The sequence below is a fragment of the Sitodiplosis mosellana genome, unplaced genomic scaffold (genome assembly GCF_009176505.1).
Source record: "Sitodiplosis mosellana isolate CC-2019 unplaced genomic scaffold, AAFC_SMos_1.0 Smas_scaffold_1, whole genome shotgun sequence".
NCBI lineage: Eukaryota > Metazoa > Arthropoda > Insecta > Diptera > Cecidomyiidae > Sitodiplosis > Sitodiplosis mosellana.
The window spans coordinates 18,817,983-18,840,198 of NW_022595244.1; the positions used below are offsets into that span (position 1 = coordinate 18,817,983).

Consider the following 22,216-nt stretch of genomic DNA (forward strand, 5'->3'; position numbering starts at 1 on the left):
GAATACATTTCCGAAAGATTCCTGCTGATTACTTCTAAATTTTTTTTTTACAGGTATCCATGAAAAAATTGCGCAATGTTCATTTCATGGAAATAAATTTAATGTTGAAAGTATTCGCTCCTTGTAAAAATGCGAAGTTAGAGAATGGTAATGGAAGTGGACGGCAAGCAGAGATGTAAAAGATGGTGTTGATTTGAATTATAAATGAGCAGTAATGCAGATACGGCGGGAAAAGAGCAATTTGTAGTCTTTAAAAGACAACAATCGCTTATTGTTGGTCATGTGAGCTTCAGGCAAAGTACCTTCCTTCCAGGTGGGTATTTTTTTTCTTCTTAAGGTCTTCTTCGCAACTCTTCATAGCAGTAGTTGGTCTAACGAGTTTCACCATCAGTATGGCAACACTTGTTACATGATCTTGCGATAAAAATGCAAAAGAATCGGCTCAATTTCCACAAAGTCGTTAGGATTCTATTCAGTAAAAAAAAGAGAATAAAAAAACAACTACACGCTGAATCGCTATTCTGCAAATGTGAAGAAAGAATTAGGAAGTTTCACCACAATAAGGGGACCTTTTACCGTTTTCTTTGTATGCAATGGTAAGAGACAGGGTTCTTTTTGCTGTTGAATATCACCGCAATTATGCGATAGCATTGTTTACTACGAATTCACGTTCGCTTTGCTGATTTCCATTTTCCGTTTCCGCAACTACCACAATTCACACGTTTACACCTCGCAATGATCGTAATAGAAAAAGTTTTCTGCTCATCTTCGAATGCACTTTATGTGTTTATGTGTTTGCCCTTTTTTCTACGCTCTTCTTTTTGGCGATGGTTTACGGTCCAGTTAATCTACCGTCACATCGAAATTCAAATGGAATTACACCAGCCCAGCATGCAAACGGAAATGTATTTAAAAGTTTTCGTACGTTATTTGAATAAAGCTCTTTCCACACTTTTACTGACTGCGACTGATGCAAGTGTGTTGAAGTTTGCCGTTGTTTTCGGTTCGTACACATTGGTGTGGTGCCCCACTCACTGAAACACCGAGTGCCGAGCGCATTTTCTTTTTGCCGTAGTTTCGATCGATAGTTTCATTGTTTGCGACGTCGAAATTGAATTTCGATTGTTCTTTTTTGATACGAACGTCTGGTGAACCGGCGCAAAGTTTTCTGTGAGCTTACATCGATGAAATTACTAAATACACTTGTAAACAATGCGAACGACAGCAAAAAACTTATTTTGTCATCGATGCAGTGATGATGCTAGATATGTGCTTGAGATTTCCCGACAGCCGCTTGCATTGTGCATATTTCTCAGTTCGAAACGGAAATCACAAATTCCAACCAAGTACCGAAATGGTTTATGGACCAGGGTGGAGTTAATGAATGCACACCGCACACATGCAAAAACGAGCTCAAAATTTACGGTGTAATTTGATCTACAATCTCATGCTTCGAATAATGTGCACAAAGTTCCTTTCATTCGTTTGAAGAATTCGCTTCTTTGTTGTTGTCGTTGGCAGCATCACTGTTGTTGTTGCACATGTGAAGTACGAAGTTTCATGATTATGATGCAAAACGAGATGTCTATCAATTTTCAAAGCTATTTTATGAACGCCATGAGCACACTAGCTACATCTGCAAACTTGGCATATAAAATGCGTAATTTAATACCTAAATTGATGCTCCAACAACTAATTTGCGCCGAAACAGTGTGTAATTAAAGAGTACAACACATCAAAAGTTCTAGAGCCGTCTAGAGCGAAATCTACTATTGAATTGGATTCTTGAAGCGTTGAAATAGTTTGCCTTATTTTTAGCTTCACAATACGTTCCCATGAATGCCGGTTTTATCTTACAATATATCTTGTTAAAAAGATATTACGTAATTTACACTTGATTGTGTGATTTACGTTGAATCTCGAATTCATACCACCGAAAATCATTCACCCGAGTAAAGTAAATTGGCTCTTGCCTGCAGTAATCATCATCATTTAGGAAAATAACATGTGTCATTATTCAATAGAATTCAACAATATCTAAATGGAAGCCTGATTCCTGTCGATCATAAAGCAAATCTATGGAAGTTTCTCAAAAAAGCTTGAAATGGAAATTGAAACCGGAAATCTACTTAATCAATATTAATTCTTAATGAATGTCAACACAATTGAAATCAAAATGTGAATTGTCATCATTGATATTCCTTGTGAAATCATACACACAGCATGAACACACGTATTCCGCTTCAAATGTTTCACAAAGCAATTATCGTTGATATTAATTCGTTATTTTGAATAACTTCTCCTTGAAACAGACTTGTTCTCAGGCTCTTGATCCTAACAATTTATTTCTATGACATGATCGCATCGGATTTTGATACCATAATGAGGTGCCATTAAGAAAAAATAACATCAATCCGATAGCGTCAATCCGATTTGTGGAAAAAACATATAAAAAAATAAAGAGAATTACGATTATCGAGCGTATATCAACAATGATGACAGTAGCTGAGCTCACGATTGATATTCAGAGGGGTTTCTCTGTCTATAAATACATGTGATGAGATTCATTGTTTATTCGAGCACTTGATTTCTCTCATTTATTTTGTTTGCATCTTGTCGAATAATCCAAAGATAACATTTTGAAATGCTCTCAAAGTCTCTCAGAAATTATGAAGAAAAATCCGCTGAGATGGCTTGATTTTCTAATTTGGTGTCGTACAAGATTTGCTTAAACTCGTCATTCTCGATTTTTCCCCCACTTCTTGGGTGTGTACGCAATCGAATGATGAGCTTTGTTTTTTCTCGTTGTTTTCATTCCATTTGGTATTGTAATTCTCTTGACAGCAGAATAGCGTTCGTTGATCTAGTTAAATCAATCGGGAAAAGCATAAGGAAAAAATTGATAGCAATGTGATTATTTAATTGCTCATTGGTTCCGGTATGACTCAAAATGGAACAAAAGATGCCCAGTTCCCAGCAATTAAGCAAAAGAAATAGTGCAAAGGTTTGCTTGGAACGCAACGACTTTGGCTTGACATTCAACCATGATTTATTTCGGTTGAAGACTTTTTTTGTCGTCAGATTTTGCTTGAACGCGGTGAGCACTAACGAAAATATTTTTGATGAAAAATGCCTTTTTATTCGATTTCACTGTGCATTGTTTGCACGACATGACAGCAATGGCAGGCTTAAAAAGGGAGAAAACTTACAAATCATATTGTTCAGCAGAAGAAAATAAAAAGAGGCAAACGGAAAGAGCATGAAATGAATAGGATTGAGGCCATACCCCGAAAAGATCAATTCGCACACAAACAGCGAACGAACGAAGTCATTGTTATCACGATGTCGTCATTCATGGCCGGAGTCGTCTAGGTTGGTGGTTGGTATTTTATGAGCCGTCTTCTGTGCATACCGATCCGTTGAAAGTTTGGCCATTAGTACAATAGAGATTCATGTCATTAAAGGAAGAGAGACTTGGAACCTGGTCGCTATATAGTCGTTTATTGAATTTTCCTTCTATTCCGCACATTCGAATGTATATCACAAGCAAATAATGCTCTATTACCGTGCAACATGGAAACACACACACACACACATTCATTTATACCCATGGAAAGTGTATGCGGTACGGTTTTTCTCTCTTCCGAACGACGAAAAAAAAAAACGTTTTATTCAAATCGCCTCCCGGTGCACGAAAAAAAGCGTTTCGCTTGGATTTGTGATTGTGAGCAAACAGAAAAATGACAAAGCGGTAGAACGGAACGGATAGAAAACATTCATGTTACTGAGCAGAAGAGACGAGTGGCGCACACACGCAAACCGAAAAGAAGAATCAAGATTTTTATCGGATGTTAAAATGAACGATGGCCAATTTTGTAATTTATGTTATCCGCATGAATCTTTTATCCGAGGATTCCGTGCAGTTTGTAAATTTTCATATTGACGTTCCGCATTTTTTTTTTCTTCTTCTTTGCTTTCCTTATTCCGCATTCATCTTCTACCATCGAAATTCGCTGTGTCTATTTGACTTGGTTTTTGTTTGTCTCCATGGCATTGTTGACAGCACCCGCATTCACAGTTCTAGCAGTGATACAACTACTGTACCATGGGTATGGACATGGACAACAATGAGATGGCTGGCGGCAATAGATAGAAATCGATGAGAATTTATCGTTTATTGATTGTTTTGTATATATGGAGATTGTTGTTTGCTATTTCAGCCGTAATATTCCACTTTGTATCGTAAAAACGAATGTGATGAGCAAATATACACATGTTGTTACACAATTGCCGGAATCGTTCGGCTCATCAGGGAAAATTGAAAGCGGATCAACACAAAAATACCGGCTAAAAGCACAAACAAAACTAGCAATGAACCCGACAAATGGGGAAATGGAGAAATGGAACACTTCCTAAGCGGCACGGACATACATATGTCGAGACAGATTTATTTACATACTTTGGGCACACTGTGCGCCGTTGAATGGAATATTTGCGAAAAATGTCGCTCATACTATTCAAACAAACCCTTTTTCATGATTCGATAAAAAGCAACCCATGCCTGAGATACCGAAGGTTGGGATGTGGTGCAAAAATGTTGATTTTTACTCGAGATGGAATCTGCTTCATACTTTGATGCATGCCACATATTTTTAATGGTGTCGTGGCAAATTGTTTGCATTCGTGGCCGAAGACCGTGTCTTCGAATTCGAATATGCGAATACATTAATCAGATTGATTCGACCGAATCGAGGCAAACAAAGCGCGTGATTCAATTAAATTTCGCTCGACCAAAATTTATTGCCATCGATCTAACGACCGAAGAGGTGTTTTTGCTGTTCAACTGAAAAAGCAACTGACGACTTACAAAAAAAAATCCGAACTGTTAATAACTCAAGCTATTTTTTTTTTGTTTTTCGTCAACATCGTCGTCGTCTTTCGCTTTGACAATTTTTCAAGCGCAAATATTTATTTACCGGAGGTTCATGACTCCTAGTTTTGCACCGTCGCCGGCTGTCGCATAATTTGTATTTGCGCTCAATTTTCTCAATTTACCACACCATCATTTGGCACTGCGATGCCCGCCTATCCAACGTACAAATCAAATGAAGCGGAATTGGAGACAATTAGAGGCAATTGCTGAATTGAAAATGCAAATGCGGGAACAGCAACCGAGGGAAAAGAGCGAAATGAAACTTTTCCCCTGAATGTGAATCGCAATTTAAGAATTTGCATATTATTTGCTTCACTGAATATTTGGGTGTATCGCGAATATATTCGGGGACAGAGCTTCTGATGAATTAGCGTTAAATAAAAAAAAATTAGAGATCGTTTATGTCATGAAGAAAAAGGTTGAGCACGTATACAAAAGGCCATTTGAGCGAACAAAAATGCTCAATCGCAACCCTGTTGCCAGTCTTTTATTTTTGCTTCGCTGAATTTCTTACATGACCAGCATCCCTGTTCAATGAGACCCGCGCGCGCGAGTGTCCTCTCACCATCCGCAGCGATATAATAATTAACAGGTGTTTCCAACAAGTTGCCATACGCTTGGAGCATCGCTTGATACAGGTGTTGGAACCAATCGATACTTAAATTGCCAACGCTTTTCGCACCTTCAAGCAAAACCATTTACATTTTATTACAAGCTCAGGTGCTACTTTATCATATTTTCCATATTCTATTTTCGGAATTATTCATTACTACCGTTAATTTATATCGATAAATTTTAATTGTTACGAATTTTGCGTTGGTGCTGATTGGTCATTTTTAACGGGGTTCATGTTTTTGCCAAACGTGTTTTGGTCATCACGAGCCATTTTCCGTCGGTTAAGAAGTCAAGGTACATTTTCACTTTAATTACCAAAGCATTGTCGACCCTTTTTGCTGTGACACGCACAAATGGCGATTTCAAGCCAATGACCAACAAACCATTCAGCTCAATCAATGATTAATAAAGCCAACTTGTACGGAATCGGTGAATCACAAATGGCAATCGTTATCAATCTGGCATTTGTACTGCTCCCGGCTTAGTAAAACTTATTCAAATTTCCGATGCTTTTGTTATTTAAGATTTCTTTACGTCTCAATTGAATGCGAAACGTGATAGTAATGAAATACATGAATTCTCTCGCTGTGTCGACGGTGTTTGGTCGTGTGTTCGATTTTTTTTTTGTGTGTGTGTGCGCCTCTATGATGATTCTGAGAAAACATGAAGGTCACAAAAGGAAACTGATGAATGGCGGAACAGAAAAAGTTGTCTCCTTCTTTCTGGTTTTTATTTTACTTTCAACTTTGCCACACATACAGAGACACATACAATCGAATTGAGCACACACTACATTTCGTATTTATGTGCATGAATATAAGGATGGATAAAAAGTTAGGAATTCTCACGAACAAAATGGAGCACCGAAAAAGTTTTCGTTGGCCAAAAGTGAGGGGAAAAAACTTCGACATATTTCTGTGTGTTAGCAGTCCAATATTACAATGAAAAATACGATTTTTTAAGGTTTGCCATGAAAAGCGTACAAAGTTTCTTCTTGAGTGGGGCTTCTCTCTGTAACCGAACGATAAAAAAAAATTTCACTTCATTTGTGATGACAGCGAGGGACAAAACTAGGTCTTGTGTCTATTATCAATTGCCTGTTTTGTCAACGGAAAAATTGTATCGAATATGAAATCAATATCACACATGCGATATAATCTAATCTGCTGCGGAACCAAATTGGATGGCTCGAAAGGTTTCCCGGTTTTTTGGATTCCGAACAGAAAATAATTCACTGTGAATGTGTCATGTTCAACTTAAAATGAATTTCAATTCTTGTGGATTTTTTTGAATAAATCTCTATATAAGCTACGCTAATAACTTGAAATGAAGTTTTCTAAAAAAAAAACTTTCACAGCGAATCGAATTCGACAATAATCCAAAGAGTTTGGCGCAGCACTGATATGACAATATCTCAATTCAGGTCTATTTGAAATTAAGTTAAATTGCATGTGGCACTGCGCTTCGTGTTTGTATTTTCATATTAATTCCCAATGACAAATTAGATAAACACAATTGGAAAATGAACGAGCATCAATTGTTGGCGGCCATGACCAAGTTTCATTACGAACTCTATATTTTCGATGTGCACGGTCTGTGCCGTACCTGCTATAATTATTTTTGGATTATAACCCGTTTTAATCAATCGCTGGTAAATATTCCACATTTGCGATAGATCAACATTGACGAACGCCTCTATTTATCGATGCAATGCATATATACGCGTGAATTGGAACCCTATGCGAATGGGGTCAACGAAATGAAATTTGAAAACGGAATTCACGCTTTATTTCGATCGAAATTTGATTAAAGCTGATCGTCGTAAATAGGAAAACCATGGCAAAAATGAACCTAATGGTAAATCATCAATTTTAGTATAAATCTAAATCCCAACCATTCGATCCGTATAGCTTCGGGTGGAAAATCGATGAAATCAAACGACGGTCGGCCAATATATTGAACGAGACAACGAAAGAGTAAAGTACATAAATGTGTTCGAAACCGAAATCGAATTTCGACAAGTTGCGTTTGATGTACGAGATGATCCGACCGATAAATATTTATGATAATCTTTCGTTTATAATGCAGAGTGATTATGGGGCAAGGCGAGAGTGAACGATAGTATCGTAATTACAATGGTAACAATAATGGCGCATTTCAAATATGGTACATCGGAACCGCATTTGCGTGCTTGGGTTTTTGTTGCCTGGCATTCATATTGCATTATGCTGGACGCAATGCATCCAGTTAATATTCATGTTATCTCTGTTCAAGGGGCATGGAGAGAGAGTGAGCATGGGCATTCCATCGGTATTGGTTTGCTATGGTTCCGTTTGATTTAAAATCAAAGCCGATATATTCTGTCAGACGTTCTCTCAGCAGTAGACACATTGACCTCGGTTCGGGGATTCTGTTTGCTATTTTGCTACCCATAGCTCGTACAAAATTTCAACGGGCCACCGACCGACCCGAGATACAAAACATTAATTAATATTACTTACTGATAATCCTCCGTTTCGTAGGTGTGCGGTGGACAGGCTGAATAGCATTTATGCTCGTGCATGACTAAGTGGTGCTCACAGCTCACACAATAGTCCGGACGATCCTGACATGAAGCGCAGTTTGCTTCGCATGGTACACATGTTTTATTCTCATAATCTGCAAACAAGAAAGAGAGAGAGAGAAGGAGAAAAAAATGAAATTAAAATCACGACCACACTCCCTATAAATAAATGACGAATTTCATAAAGAACCAACAAAATTGATTTTATTTATTAAAACGCGTCGTACACGCGTTTATCAATAGCCCACTACTATTCACATTGCACACAATTCAATGCGACCAATGCAGAGTTTAGAATGTGATGCGAGATGCCCACTCAGTGAGACCTAAGGGGATTTATCTCTCGCGAATGCATTTCAGAACAACAATTCGAATGTTTGCGAATGCGACAAATGCGGCTATGACAGCGAACTTGTGACTACATAATTCCTAGCATAATTCATTCGTTCATTCGTGTTTTTGCCGGCATTCGCAACGCTGCCGTATGATTTCTATGTAAACATTCGCACTCGCATTCGTGAAAACGTTCGAGAACAGCGAAATACGACTGCTATACGAATGCGAGTGCGAATGTTTACATAGAAATCTTATGGCAGCGTTGTGAATGCATGGCACTGAGCACGAATTTGTGAATAAAAATTCGAATGGCAAACCGACATAGAAGCCCCTAGGGTGAGACTTAATTGAAATTGGAAATTGAATGCGATTTCAAACTCATTTAGAGAAAATCACAAGTTAAGCGATGCACTGTCTGGGTTTTCAGCATTTCCACTAAATGATTTTTCGCATTTTATTGATGATATTTCCAGTGTAATTGAAGCTGATTGGCTCAATTGAATTGAAACATAAAAGGGATCTTACAACATAATATGAAGTCAATTAAATTTACAAAATGTGCGAAATTCGAATTTGATTTTCATAACCATCTTGGTAGTGAATTGCTGTTAGTTTATTATTAATGAGCTAAAATGAAGGTTTCATCAATTCTTATTATGGAGAAAAAATCAATCAACTCAAGACATTAATGTATGACTTCAATGTATGAATTAAAGTCAGCGCCGTAGCTACCTATGAAGCTATTGAGACTCAGCCTTCCCAAAAAATTGCTAGGCCTCTCCGTAAAAGTTCGGCGGGACAATTCTATATGAAATCAACTAGTTTCTATTTTAGAGTCGCTTTTAGAATATTTTTGCATGGTTCAGAAGCCGTTTTTTAAATAAAGTTATGGAAATGTTTCGAAAAATTAATTTTTCGATTTCATTTTTTATGGATCGATCGAGAGTTCTTGACAAAAATATAGAATTTTGTTCTTTAGAAATGTAATAAACGACCTCAAAAAACATCAGAAATTTGTTCAACTTTCTTTCCATTTTGACACTCATCCCCAACAAATGGACCACTACGGCTCTGACTCAAACACACAACAGGAAAAAAATTGCAATTAAATGAATATCATTAAAAAAGATGTTCAACCATTTTGAACGAACTCGAATGAAGTTTTCATTGCAATTAATCAGGAAATGGTATTTGCTTGGGAGAACATACATTTTATACACAATGTCGATTCTGATGAGCTTACAAATATTGTTTGTTTTTCGGTTTCAACCGAATCAACTGAGTTTTTTTCATTACTCTGTTTGCATACAGAGTATGCTTACAGAAAAGCCGCTTCAACGCACTCCATTCTTTGCTATGTATTCATTGAAAAAGTTACAAATAGCTAATTACGTTTCCTTTAACATTATATTTCTGAATCGTGCTAACCTGTTTGCCACACAATTTTTCTACATTTCAAAACGCAAGACAAAGAATGTTTCATGCATGAAACGGCGGTAAATGCTCGATCAAAGAAAAAAGAACTACTTATCATTATTCAAAAACTTTATATTTTCAACACTTCTCCGTTGTAAACTCTCAAATGTACTTATGAACCTGAGTTTTGATTGGATCTACCCTAATATTTAATTCATGTGAATAAAAGAAGCTAAAGAACGTTGTGTTTAAGTTGTAAATTGTGCAAGGATGAACTGGATACATGTAAAAATTTCATTCTCATCGAAAAATACCCATGCACACAAATTTGCACCGGCAATCAAGCGACTTGAAAGAAAAAAAAACCATACAAATACATACGATGGAATAAATTAACTTTACAGAAATTAAAAAACTTAGAGTAAACGTTGAAATGAAGTAAGTTTCTTCTGTCAAAAATGGTTGGAAGAGAATAAATCAAAAGTAAGCATTGAAAGTGATTACAGCAGGGTAAAGTTTTGCATTTTCATACGAACAGTGTGTGTGTGTACCGACGTCATGATGAGTCAGGGCCAGGCTAAATGAACAGAATTATTACTGACGTTTCGATTTTTTAAGCGAAAAACTTTCCGTTGCAAAACTGCACAAAATTGATGTCAAAAACAAAAGTTCTACTATGGATGAAAAAATGGAACTCAAATGCGATCGCTCGTTTCACAAAAATTGAATCTAAGAATAGGTTGCTTTTCGTGTCAAATGTCTTAGTTTAGCAGCTGAAATTGTTTATTCTGATTAAATTTTTCGAAAGATATAAAAGACATTGGCACAACAAAAGACGCTTGTTTATTGGCTAAAGTAAACAAGTTCTGCACAGTAATGGGAAATTGTTTATTTCTCATTAAATTGAACAAACCAAGACGATTAAAACAATTTATGAAATAATGGAGTATATCTCAGCTAAATTGGATTGAACGCAAAATTTGCAAACACTAACGTTTTTAAGTGTTTTTGAATTTTCAAGAAAGTAAAGTAAATGGTCGATGATGATGGCGTACTTCTTGTTACAAAAAAGGCCATTTTCATCATCAACAATGAGAATGTATAAAGCTGGAAACTTTACAACATAACGTAATCATTACTGCACATCTTCTCTCACCAGTTGGTGACATTAAATATAAATCTAATTTATTCCTGACATTGTCATTCCATTTTACTGATTTTATTTGCAATAGTTAGAAGACAAATTTAATTATCCGCACTCGATATGTAACAGACTCCGTGATCAAAAATCTATTTAACGCATTTTCAGCGCTGCATCGTTTGCCGTTAAACCATTTTTCTGAGAAGATTGGCGCCACAACAAACATGACAGTTTTCTTCAGTAACGAAACTGATGCTTATAAAGTAAACGGTGGATAAGTCAAAGAACATAAGCCAATCAGTACCATTGTTGTACTATCTCAACAGAAATTGGTTTGAATTGAGGTAAGCGTCTAGTTTATGTTTTTTACATCGACATTAGGCTGACTTTCACATAAATGACCGCTACTCCTGGTTAAATCGTATAAACGAGTTCTTCAGATTTTATTTATTGCTAGACGTGTAGATCGATTTACGATGTTGGCACTTTTATTTACATATTTTCTTCTATTTCAAATGTAGAATGGGTCTATAAATAGCGACAGTGATTAACCTTTGGAAGAAACCAATTAACAAGGTGAACGTGTTGCCATTTTCAGTCGATGAACATGCGGATAGAACTCTTGTCGAGCAATGAGTGTGAAATATAATTTCTCTTTAGTCTTTCATTGTACATGTACACACCAAATCGGATTTGGTGTTTGCTCTCGGTGGTTAATTAAAATTAACTAGTTCTATATCCGAAGCGCATTAGCCATCAGGCATTTCGCCTAATTGGCGAATAATGAATATTATGGAAAAAGTAATCAATTTGGTAGCAAACATTCATACAAAACGCTGTGTTTAAGGACTATCACACGATGTACATGGGGTGTTTATCGCGATGTTATCACACCTACAGACAAGACAAACATACATTTCTCTATATTTGCATGCATTGTCACGCTAAATCGTTCAAACTTCTTATCGCTGATACGAGCAATTCTTGTGGAAATTAGCACCAACACCACATACACACACAGAACACATCTAATTACTGTCATTCGTATCAACTGTTTAGTATTTCCACTGCATTCACTGGCATTGGTAACTCTCAAATGTCACCCAAATTAGCTGAAATAACTTTTGATTTGATTAATTTAACATCAATCGGAGATGAAGCCATTGTGGCGGTTCAGTTGAATCGCAATGAGAGTGATTTGTTGTTTCGAAAACACTTTTGATGTTTCATTCATGCGTTTGATGTCTACACGATGCCAAATCTAAGTTTTAATTATTTAGGATTCGACTGACAATGATTAAATTCGTGGCGCAAAGAGAAGAGGTGTGCTAATGACTTGTACGTTTACATAAACTAACTAGCTGAGTCAAATAGAGAAAAGTTTTCCAACAAACGCATGCTACATAATTTACATATATTCCCTCACATACAGTTTTAAAGCCAGCACATCGTGCTGTAGCTTCGAATAATTTACATAGGGTTTATGCTGTAACAGTTCTTCGTCTGCTTCAGAAACTCAAAGTCACAGAATATTATTATTGTTGCTGTAAGTACAGCATTGGAAAAGGAAATTAATTAGTACGTGATCTGTGCAACATGAAACTTCGTTCACTCTTTCAGTCTTTGGGGATTGAATTTTTTTTTTGCAATTTTGGTTAATTATAGTTGGAGACAATATTTTCTAACATACATATAAATTCTACGAATAATGACGCGAAAATGTAAATGGATTCTCATAAATCAATGACATATCCAACACAAATACATGGAATTCCATTTTGGCGCGTCCGAATGTCATGTAACTTTTATACCCATACATCAAGTTCGAATTTTCTAAGTTACAGGATAAATTTTGCGACAGGATTTTGACAATTGACGCAAAAGATGGCCATTTTACAAAACTACATTCATTATCAACGAACAACGGATGTTGCCTAATTTAATATTTCCCGCAGGAACTTAACGAATTGTAAAATTTCGAACCGCAAACAATTTTCGTGTGATATTTTCAGAGTAGATTTGAAGCATATGTTAATAAAACGAAAGGCGATTGAATTTCGTGGTTTTGTGACAACGGATCGGGCAATTTATACATTTTCCTTCCGATGGAAATCCAAAAATACATCGTCTGCTAGTTGTTTACTGGTTTTTAGTGTACATAAGTACACACAAACACAGTTACTGACCACGAATTCAGCATTGTGCTTGTGCTTGTGTGTCTACGAGTCATCGAAACTTATGCAAACGCTGTGTTTGGCTCAAGCCAAATATGGAAAAGCGAATGTTATTTTTGCCGTTGACCAATTTAATAGAAGAGAAATGGTTTGTCTGCTGTGCGGCTTAACACAATTATGCGATTCGGAAACGTGAGACGAAAATATAAAGCATAAACACAGCAGATATAAATATTTATTGCATAAATTTTACAGGATAATTTTGTATGCAAATTGCATACTATAGTTGTAACTTCAATTAAATTTTCGTCTATCCATTGACGTTTTATCGTGCACTGGCCACCACCACTGCCGTCGCCTCCAATGCCGCGAAGCCCAAAATACAAACAAAAACTTGGAGAAAATTAAACGAGCAGAAAAATGACTTTTCGTTGTTGTGACTCCGATACAGCGAAGCACATGAAAATTGTCTGTATACGGATACATACGCAGACATTACGAATACGAATAAAACAAAGTTTACGGCTGCGGTTTTTGCAACGAGAGTCATAATAATTTTACGCTGAATGTTACAACATGAAAACTAATTTAATTTACTTGAAATGCGAAATTCTGAAAAGGCACCTTTTCTGCTTCTCTTGTGAACTTTTTTACGAATTTTTTCATTTGCAAATGATAATGTTTTTTAATACGTCGACCCATTTTTCTGTGCTATCGAAATTGACATACACATTGCAAATCAGGACCGTCATCTATTTTTAAATATAAATTAGTAAAGAAGGGAAAAATTGACTAAAATAATTTTTTCAAATATGGAATCGGCACGAGTTTGTAAATTCGCTGTTTTTATAAAACACATTTTCGTGTTCACGACAATTCACGACAATTCGCTTCCATTGTAAAGAGCTTAAATACCAAAATCATAAGTATATTTTCGCTGGTTTTTGCTGTTTTATTGCGACAGTGATCAAATGAAGCATAAAATTTATGAGAAACAGTCGCACTGTTTAATGATGAATACAATTTTTTTTATTTCAAGTGGAACTTTTCGCCTTTACATCGTTAGTTTCATTCGCATGATCTGCTTGAGTGTAAAATATTTTATGTGAATTGTGAAATGTAGTGAAAAAAATGTGTTGCACTTACTTTCGTAATATCCATCGGGGCAAACTTGCAAACAGACTGCCAAGTCGACGACATGCAAATGAGCTGGAGCACATGTTAGACATGAATCTTGGCCGGCACCAGCACATGTTTCACAAGATTCGTGACATGCCCAACAAACGCCACCCTGATTTGGGAAACTACGCGGCGGACAGCGACTCACACATGTACTGTGTAAAATGAATAAATAAATTCCATGAAACATTCGGCCTGTAAATTGCATGAAAATGATTGTTAAACTTACTTATCGAGACGATAGCGTTTACAGGCAACACATTGTGTGGGGCCACGTCCATAGCATCCTTGTTGATCACATTCCGGATCGCAGTCGTGCAATACGATTTTGTTGTTTGAATCGGCCATTACGTTTTCACGTTGTGGAATCGGAATGTTGTGTCCATCGAGAGTGGTAATTGCCGCTTCTGGGTTGCTAGCAGCTTGACTGTATACGCCGGGATAATATGTGTACAGATCGGGATTGTAGTTGTAGTTAATTGGCTGAATGGGTGGCGTAAATTCCGATTCCGTTGGACTTGGATGCGAATAGCGATTTTGTTCGCTTCTCATTCGAATTGGATTGGTTTGGGTTCCGTAGAAGATCAATTGCCACTTTGATAAAATGCCCGGTTGATTAACACGTCGACGGCCGCCATTAATAATTTGCAATCGCCAACGACCTTCAGCCTTCTCGCCCCAGAAGTGTACACTTAAAAATGGCCAATCGTCAAAATTACTCTTCACAACATCGCGTGGCCGCTCAAACAACAGTGTGCTAACGGTGCCCATTGGTGATGTCAGAAGAATACGTAAATTACCACGAGGAAAGAAACGAAGTGTTATTTTACACTGAACATGCTCCAAAAACTGAACTTCGTTGAGAGTTCCAGCACAACCGTTGACATCCATGTGCGTTTCCAATGTATAGCCAACTGAACCATCAATTCTGCGGTCCTCATTAATTTCCCGAGCTGTGAATTGAAACGAGCGAAATGCAAGTGTCATTACATTTACTACAAATTTTGGCCAAAGGAATTCAACATTTGTGCATTGAATTTGGTGAATTTATTCTTTTTTCTCTCAATACATTTTCTTTTCACCGAAATGCCATAAATTGGCAATGAAGCAAGCGTTAAATGCTATGCGCTTCACTCTCGGTGCACGTGTGTTTACATTTTTATTTTCGTTGCTATACTTACATTTGCAAATGTGTTGTGATGGCACCGGAATCCAATCTTCTGCAAAGTTTACCATTTTCCCAGCATCCATTAGACCGTATCCGAATTTATGGCTTACTTTTCGTTGTACACCATTGACAATCCAACCGCTTTCCTTCTCCAATGGTTCGGCCTTCGATGTTAATACCACCAAAAATTGTAAATCACGCCAAGTTAGTGTCGGATTCGCTTGCAGGGCCAATGCACATATGCCGGCTGCTAATGGGGCTGATGCCGATGTTCCAGTGTGTTCGACGGTACAAATTCGGTCCGGTCGCAATCTAGCATCCATGTCAACGGTAGCGACACTTTTATCGTGACCAGGAGTGCCAGAACTGTATGTTGTAGCCAATGTTGATGAGCATTCTTCCAAATACCATGGCTTAAACCTGAGCACAATCAAAGAAAAACACATTTTATTATTTAATGAAAAATCGTCATTGTGAAGTAAATCAAAAGGCTTGCGTGAAGGTGGGTAAATTTTAAGGATCGGATATGATTTTTTGTATCGATTTATTTGGCATTTAGAAGTGGTGTCACAGAGAATTCGGAAAACCAATGATGAATAAATCACCATGCGTCTAGAAAATCGGCGCAATACTTGGATTAGCATGAATGAAAACCGTGACATAAACGGCTTCTAAGAGCTTGGATTAATATTTATCTTTCGTCTCTTCATGTTCATCGTCTTGGGAACGAGTGTTCAATGTCTATACGATAAATGTCCGCTTCACGCGTTGCCTCCCTTCTCACCCTTGTTACTTTATTCTATCGCAAATCTCCTTTGTTTATTCAGTCCAATGGAAGCGACAAAATGAAAACGGGAATCCTATTATGGGATTCCCATCCGAATGTTGGTTGAAATGAATCGCTTTCTGCTGTATTTGCACTTTCTTATCAAAGTAAACAAAACGATTTAATCGACTTTGTGCGAGCATTCGGATGGATGGGAAATGGGCATCGTAATTTTGGCAACGCGCGATTCAAGGAAAACAATAGCGATGTAAGACATTCTCTGAGTTGAATGATTTATGATTTTACTCACCCTCCTTGTGTTGCGCTCGAAATCGATAGTGTGAATATTGAGTTGGTATAACCATCACAGTTGCATGAGTCTGTGTAGCGACCTCCATTTCCACTGGCCCAAACGAAAATTGATCCTTTGCCTTGGCGACCACTCGTAACGCCATAAATAAATGCACGTCGTGCCAACGGACCCGGCCCATCTACCGTTGAACCTAATGATGATAATTATTTTAATTCTCTTCCAATGAAAAAAAATGTATCTTTTTCAGAAGAAAGAAATTTTTAGAAGAAAAACTGTAACAAACCATCATCCTCAGGGCCCCATGATGCACTATAAATATCAATGTGATGTGGATTCAAGCCGAGCGCCTTCGCCTCAACCGCATCGTTCACGCTGCCATCCAACATACGAACGCCTGTTAATAAACAACAACAAACAAAATCATAATCATAAATAAGCAAAAAAAAGACATAGAAAAATTGCATATTAAATGGATTTATCTCAATTTAGAAAGCCATTTCTGCGTTCTTGCTCACAGATGAGTTAAACACATGACTATCCCATCTATGCATACATTGGCTTGGCTAGGCTAAGTCATATAAATGTTACGAAAGGAGCAAGCCCAGAAAAAAATTGTCATAAACCCCAACACGACGCCAAATATTGGGTTTCGTGCGAGCAATGCGAGGTCAGACTTTATTATCATGGCAAAATATAGTAAAAGAGTCTTAACTTTTATGCCATTTTCATGTTTTGTGTGCGTTTGTGTATCTGTGATGCTTCCATGCAGTGTGCTTTATATATATGCGATTTCATAAAGAGAGCCGGAAGAATAATAGCCGCCGATGATTAATATCGAGCAAGCATACCAAAAAAGATACACAAACTGAGCAAACTAAGTGAGCAAACGAGCTAGCGAGCGAGAGAGAGAGAGGGAGTGAGTGAGTGATGAAGTAATCTATTTTTTTGAATCAAAGAGAAAATTACGACAAACGCACAAACACCAGAAATAATAAAAATGTATGAGGCACGTTTATTTTGTTGGTAGTGTTGGAAAGGCATGCCTTTGTCGCCGCCGCCACCACGCTGCTGTTGCTAGTGTCTCGCCTAACACACTGGTGCGTACGGTGCAATTTATCGAACATAAAAGGATCACAAGCCAAATCCAACAAGTCACTCTTAATGGCTAGTCACCACATCACATCACCGAAAGCATCTTTTTAATCGCATTTTCTTTCGCATAATTCTCTGCCTTGTTCCCTCGATTTGTTATTATCTTTCTGGTGTTTTTCTTTTATTTTTCGCTCACTCTCTTTCCCCGTTCTGGTTTCTCCAGTGCCTCGTTTAATGAATTTTGTGAGCGTCCGCACTTAATCTTCTAATATCCGGCATAAACCATTAAAAACACATACCATAAATGAAAGCAACAACAATGCAACCCACATAAACCATACGGAATCTGTGGAATCTTGGAACGAAAACAACTTCGGTGCCGCGCCGTACTTTTCGTCATGAAAATTGAATTAGAATTTGATTCTGGACTTTTATTCTTACCACCAAGAACCATTTCCGAAAAGATGGCTTTGGAAATTTACACATAATTTAACAAAAATAATGCAAAATAATTGGGAAATGAACGGATTCCGAAAAATTAAACGCCATGCTTAAGTAGAAAAAAACGCTCTTACCGGAAAAATTATGGCTTATCACATTATTAAAACATACAGCAAACGTTGGTTTGTGTACAGAAAAAAGTTTTTCCGCCAACTCGATTAGCGCTCGAAGTTTATCTAAACTGAACTGAAAATGTGATGTGAAGCTTTCAAAAGCGATCACATTTCGATCGACTGCATTTTGACACGTAATCCGAACATGCTAATTAACTCACGTTCAATTTATATCGAATGGAAAGCACGTCGTTGTACACTGTACAGTGTACACAGAATTTGAGCGCTTTCATTTTTACGTCAATCATTCGTTCAGTTTTTTATTCGCTTTTTTGTGCCATGCAAAAAATGACGAAAACTGAAAGAGCACATCCACTGGAATGAGGAAATATAACTCGATCCAATGTTTGTTTTCCTTTGTTATTTGCTTCGGCACAATTGACTTCCGTTTTGCTCAATGGATTTCGGATATACTGGCTTTTGACCCCCCGAATGTTGCTTCTTGCTCATAATTTCTGACAAAAAATAATTGAATCGAAGTTGTTTGCTTTTTGAATTATTCCCTCTTGGCTTTGGGCATATTTCACTCAAAGCAAACTTGCGCATTGATTCACAGCATATCAGCAAATTTTTGTTGTTGCTCATTTTTCTTCTTCGATACCAATGAAATATTGATTACATCTGGACATTTCAATCAAAAGACGTTTTTAGGAAAAGTTTTCTTTTGAAATGAAATTGAAATCGACAAAAAAGAGAAAAGAAAACCCGTTTTTTCGGTGCAATTGAAACGATAAAACCTTCTTTACCAGCGAAGGTACAGATATCAAATAAAGTCTGCCATGAAAAATGCGAATCGAAAACACACTTATTAAATGAATAAAAAAAAAATTCGTTTGAACAACATCAAAGTGAAAATGCAACAGAGCCAGTCCGATTGAATAATGCGCGGCAAGCGACTGCCTCAGTTGATGTTTATTGTATTTATTTTGTGATTTTCAATTTAATTTAGTCCTGTTCACAATTTTTTTCTCCCCCGCCCTCTCACTCTCTTTCTCTTCGTTGCCATCATCTGAAGACACTTGAATGCGTTTGAGTTTTGGCGAATGTATCGAGAGAAAAAGAAGAAATGGTTAAGTGTTTTTTCACTCAATTGAAAGCGAAGGCAAACGAATGAATTAAAGCAAAAAGTACCTCAAAAAATCTGATTCATTGCCAATGTAAACACAAACAAATTTCATTTGGTATTTCAAATCAAGGTATGAACGTCGTTCTATGTTGACGTCTCTCGCCAAATGTATTCAATCAAAGCACATGCACAAAGTGCCAACACAAAAATTCAATTTCATCATTTTTAGCAACAAAGTCATGAACACGTTTCGGGTGATGACATTTTGTCGTCTCACGTACATTCATCAAGCGCATAAAAAATGGCATTCATCCCTACAGATTTTCAACCCAATGAAAATGAATATGAAAAAAAAAAATTGAAGGCGAAGCATGCAAAAAATCATGATAATAAAAGAGCAAGGGAAATAAAACGCACCGATTATGATGGCGATTATTCTCGACACGTTTTTTTCCATGCTTTTAACGAAGAAAAATATCAAAGTGTGTGGTTACACACAATTTAATTTCAGACTTGTGGCAACCGAATTATATTGATACAAAGGGAGTAAATGAAATTTAATGTAATAAAACTGAGTCAACGCCGGTGTCTTGACGCATAAACTAAACATTTTTGCAATTCCATTATTGTTCGGGAACGATTGCGCTCTGAATCGATAATCGAAATAACAACATTTCGGAATAGCAAGCAATTTGTCGTCTGAAACTGGTGCTTCAAATTTCATGTGTATACGGAGGAGATCTAATGGTATTTAGAACACAAATTGCCTATTAGTGCGGACAAAATATCGAAATCGAATCGTTGGCCCAGTGTTTTTGTATTCGTTGCCGCTTGAATTATTAAACGGGTAAACAAATGTCTTGTGTGCACAAAATTTTATCCACTTTCATTTTTGGAATTAGAACTGGCAGTTTTCGAAAGTGGAGTTCAGGCAAAGATTTGATCAGACTTTAAAATACTCGAAATGAAATATTTCGATGGTTTTGCGTTTTACTTGTGTGGAAAACTTCTGAAGAACGACATAGATGCTTTTCTATTCCCCCAGCAACGAGAATCGTTCACAAATACGGCCCCTGTTTGTGTAGACACAAAAACACCTTCTCAACAAAGTATTGGAACCGTTTCCGAAGTCACAATAGAATGAACATAACCGAAAAATAATGACTGTAATTTGAAAACTTTCGACCCAGCTTCATTAAAGATTGGACGCTCTGACCCGACTCTGCTTTGTTCCACTGTTGTTGTTTCCCATCGAAAAACGAAAACAATGTAAAACGCTTATGAACAGCCGGTAATTTCCGAAATTCAAAGACTAAACCATAGCAAAATACAATTTGCAATTTAATGTGAAAATCACAAACATTTTAGCTCATATGCCGGCATCAAATCAGTTTCATTGTTTGGCCAATGAACAAATATCGCAAGCCAGAGTTTTGCACATGCAGTTAAAATCTTTTTATGACCGATATTGTTGTTGCTATCATTAATGTAAACAAAATTTTCAAATAGTTTCCCATGTCACTTGCAGCAATCATTCGTGTATTATGTGTTTATAATGTAAAGATGCATTCGCTTCCGTCCCCGAGGACCACTGCTATCGTAATGTTCCTAAAACAATGACATTTAGTGCCTCTGTTAAAGGCCATTCGAACGTTATTAGTGAGTATAATTTATGAGAGCACCACAAATGGTTCCTTTTTTTTTCATTTCAAGCTCGAATTGTGCATGTAAAATTTGTTTTCGAAAATCGAAATCAAATATTATTGCGTAAAAAGTCACTGACGGAGCAATGCTACACGTAATGCATGTGGTTGAAGAATTTAATTAAAAAGTACTTTCTGGTGAAAGAGACCCCACAGCCATTCAACTGGAATATATCCGCTTTCATTTTTTTTTTTTCGCAGATGCGCTTTAAATTTGGTTGTGAATCAATCATTTTTCACCAATATTCCCGAAGATATGAATGATAGACACCGTCTTTTGTTCATGAAAATGCCATTGAATCATCGGGATGGAAAAACGGAAAATTTCGAGAAAGAAAAAATAGCAATTTCGATGAATGCGATGGGTAAAGGCTTTGCCAGAACAAGTGACAGCAATGAACTGAATAAGAGATATACGTGTAAAAATGGTTCAACTGCGAAACAAACAATGACTAACATAATCAAAAACTGATGATAATCAAACTCATGGACGATTGAAAAACAGCTTCATACAACGTTTCACACATTTTTTTTATGTTCAGCATGATCCAAAACGAGTGTAATGAATATTGGGAATTGTGTCTATTGTAAATGGTTAATTAAATCATACATGCTCCGCTGCATCAACGCCATTCGATTCATGTTTTCATACTCAAATGTTTCAATGGAATAGCAACTCATTTGAAATGTGCATGTGCTTGTGAATTGAAAATAAATTGACTTTAAATTGAACCAAAGGCTGACTTAATTGTTGAGTAGGAAAAATCGTACAGCGATAATTTGTGACTACGAAATTGGTTAACTTTTCAATTCTATGGGCGCTGCCATATTGAAAATTTACGTGCGATATGATGCACGCACTCAATAGTCCCACTTATTTTAATAAGGAATCTCTATAGGTGGCGCTGCCACATCGTCATTGACATCGAGTCAAATATTGTCAAATATAATAACATTCTTTATATAGGCTTTTATCGCAGTACGGGAAAAATGCAAACATACGTTTTCCGATGGCTCAGCATCTCAGCATTTCGTATCTGTGGATATATCCGAGCATATCGACGATGCAAGTCACTGTATAAGTGGCGTGTGTCTATGCGCACAGCTACATCGACTACACACAAACACTGCGCTCTC

General features: G+C 36.9%; 1 protein-coding gene and 1 long non-coding RNA gene across 11 annotated transcripts in view; one reads left to right on the forward strand and one right to left on the reverse strand.

Annotated features, from left to right (window-relative positions):
• The window catches only part of LOC129579249 (furin-like protease 2), a 207,143-nt gene that overhangs the window by 20,438 nt on the left and 164,489 nt on the right, over window positions 1-22,216 (reverse strand). For all 7 annotated transcript variants that reach the window (XM_055469167.1, XM_055469175.1, XM_055469129.1 and 4 more), the window contains 6 exons: window positions 16,888-16,998; window positions 16,602-16,794; window positions 15,539-15,945; window positions 14,587-15,310; window positions 14,325-14,512; window positions 8,050-8,206 (listed from right to left, as the gene is read on the reverse strand). In XM_055469167.1, the coding sequence (XP_055325142.1) occupies window positions 8,050-8,206; window positions 14,325-14,512; window positions 14,587-15,310; window positions 15,539-15,945; window positions 16,602-16,794; window positions 16,888-16,998 (1,780 nt within the window). The remainder of the gene's footprint in view (window positions 1-8,049; window positions 8,207-14,324; window positions 14,513-14,586; window positions 15,311-15,538; window positions 15,946-16,601; window positions 16,795-16,887; window positions 16,999-22,216) is intronic.
• The window catches only part of LOC129579290 (uncharacterized), a 47,714-nt gene that overhangs the window by 16,461 nt on the left and 9,037 nt on the right, over window positions 1-22,216 (forward strand). For 3 of the 4 annotated variants that reach the window (XR_008689218.1, XR_008689219.1, XR_008689217.1), the window contains exon 4: window positions 54-313. This is a non-coding gene — a long non-coding RNA (uncharacterized LOC129579290). Of the gene's footprint in view, window positions 1-53; window positions 314-11,172; window positions 11,346-22,216 lie in introns of those variants that run through there. The other variant, XR_008689220.1, reaches the window with a different exon arrangement.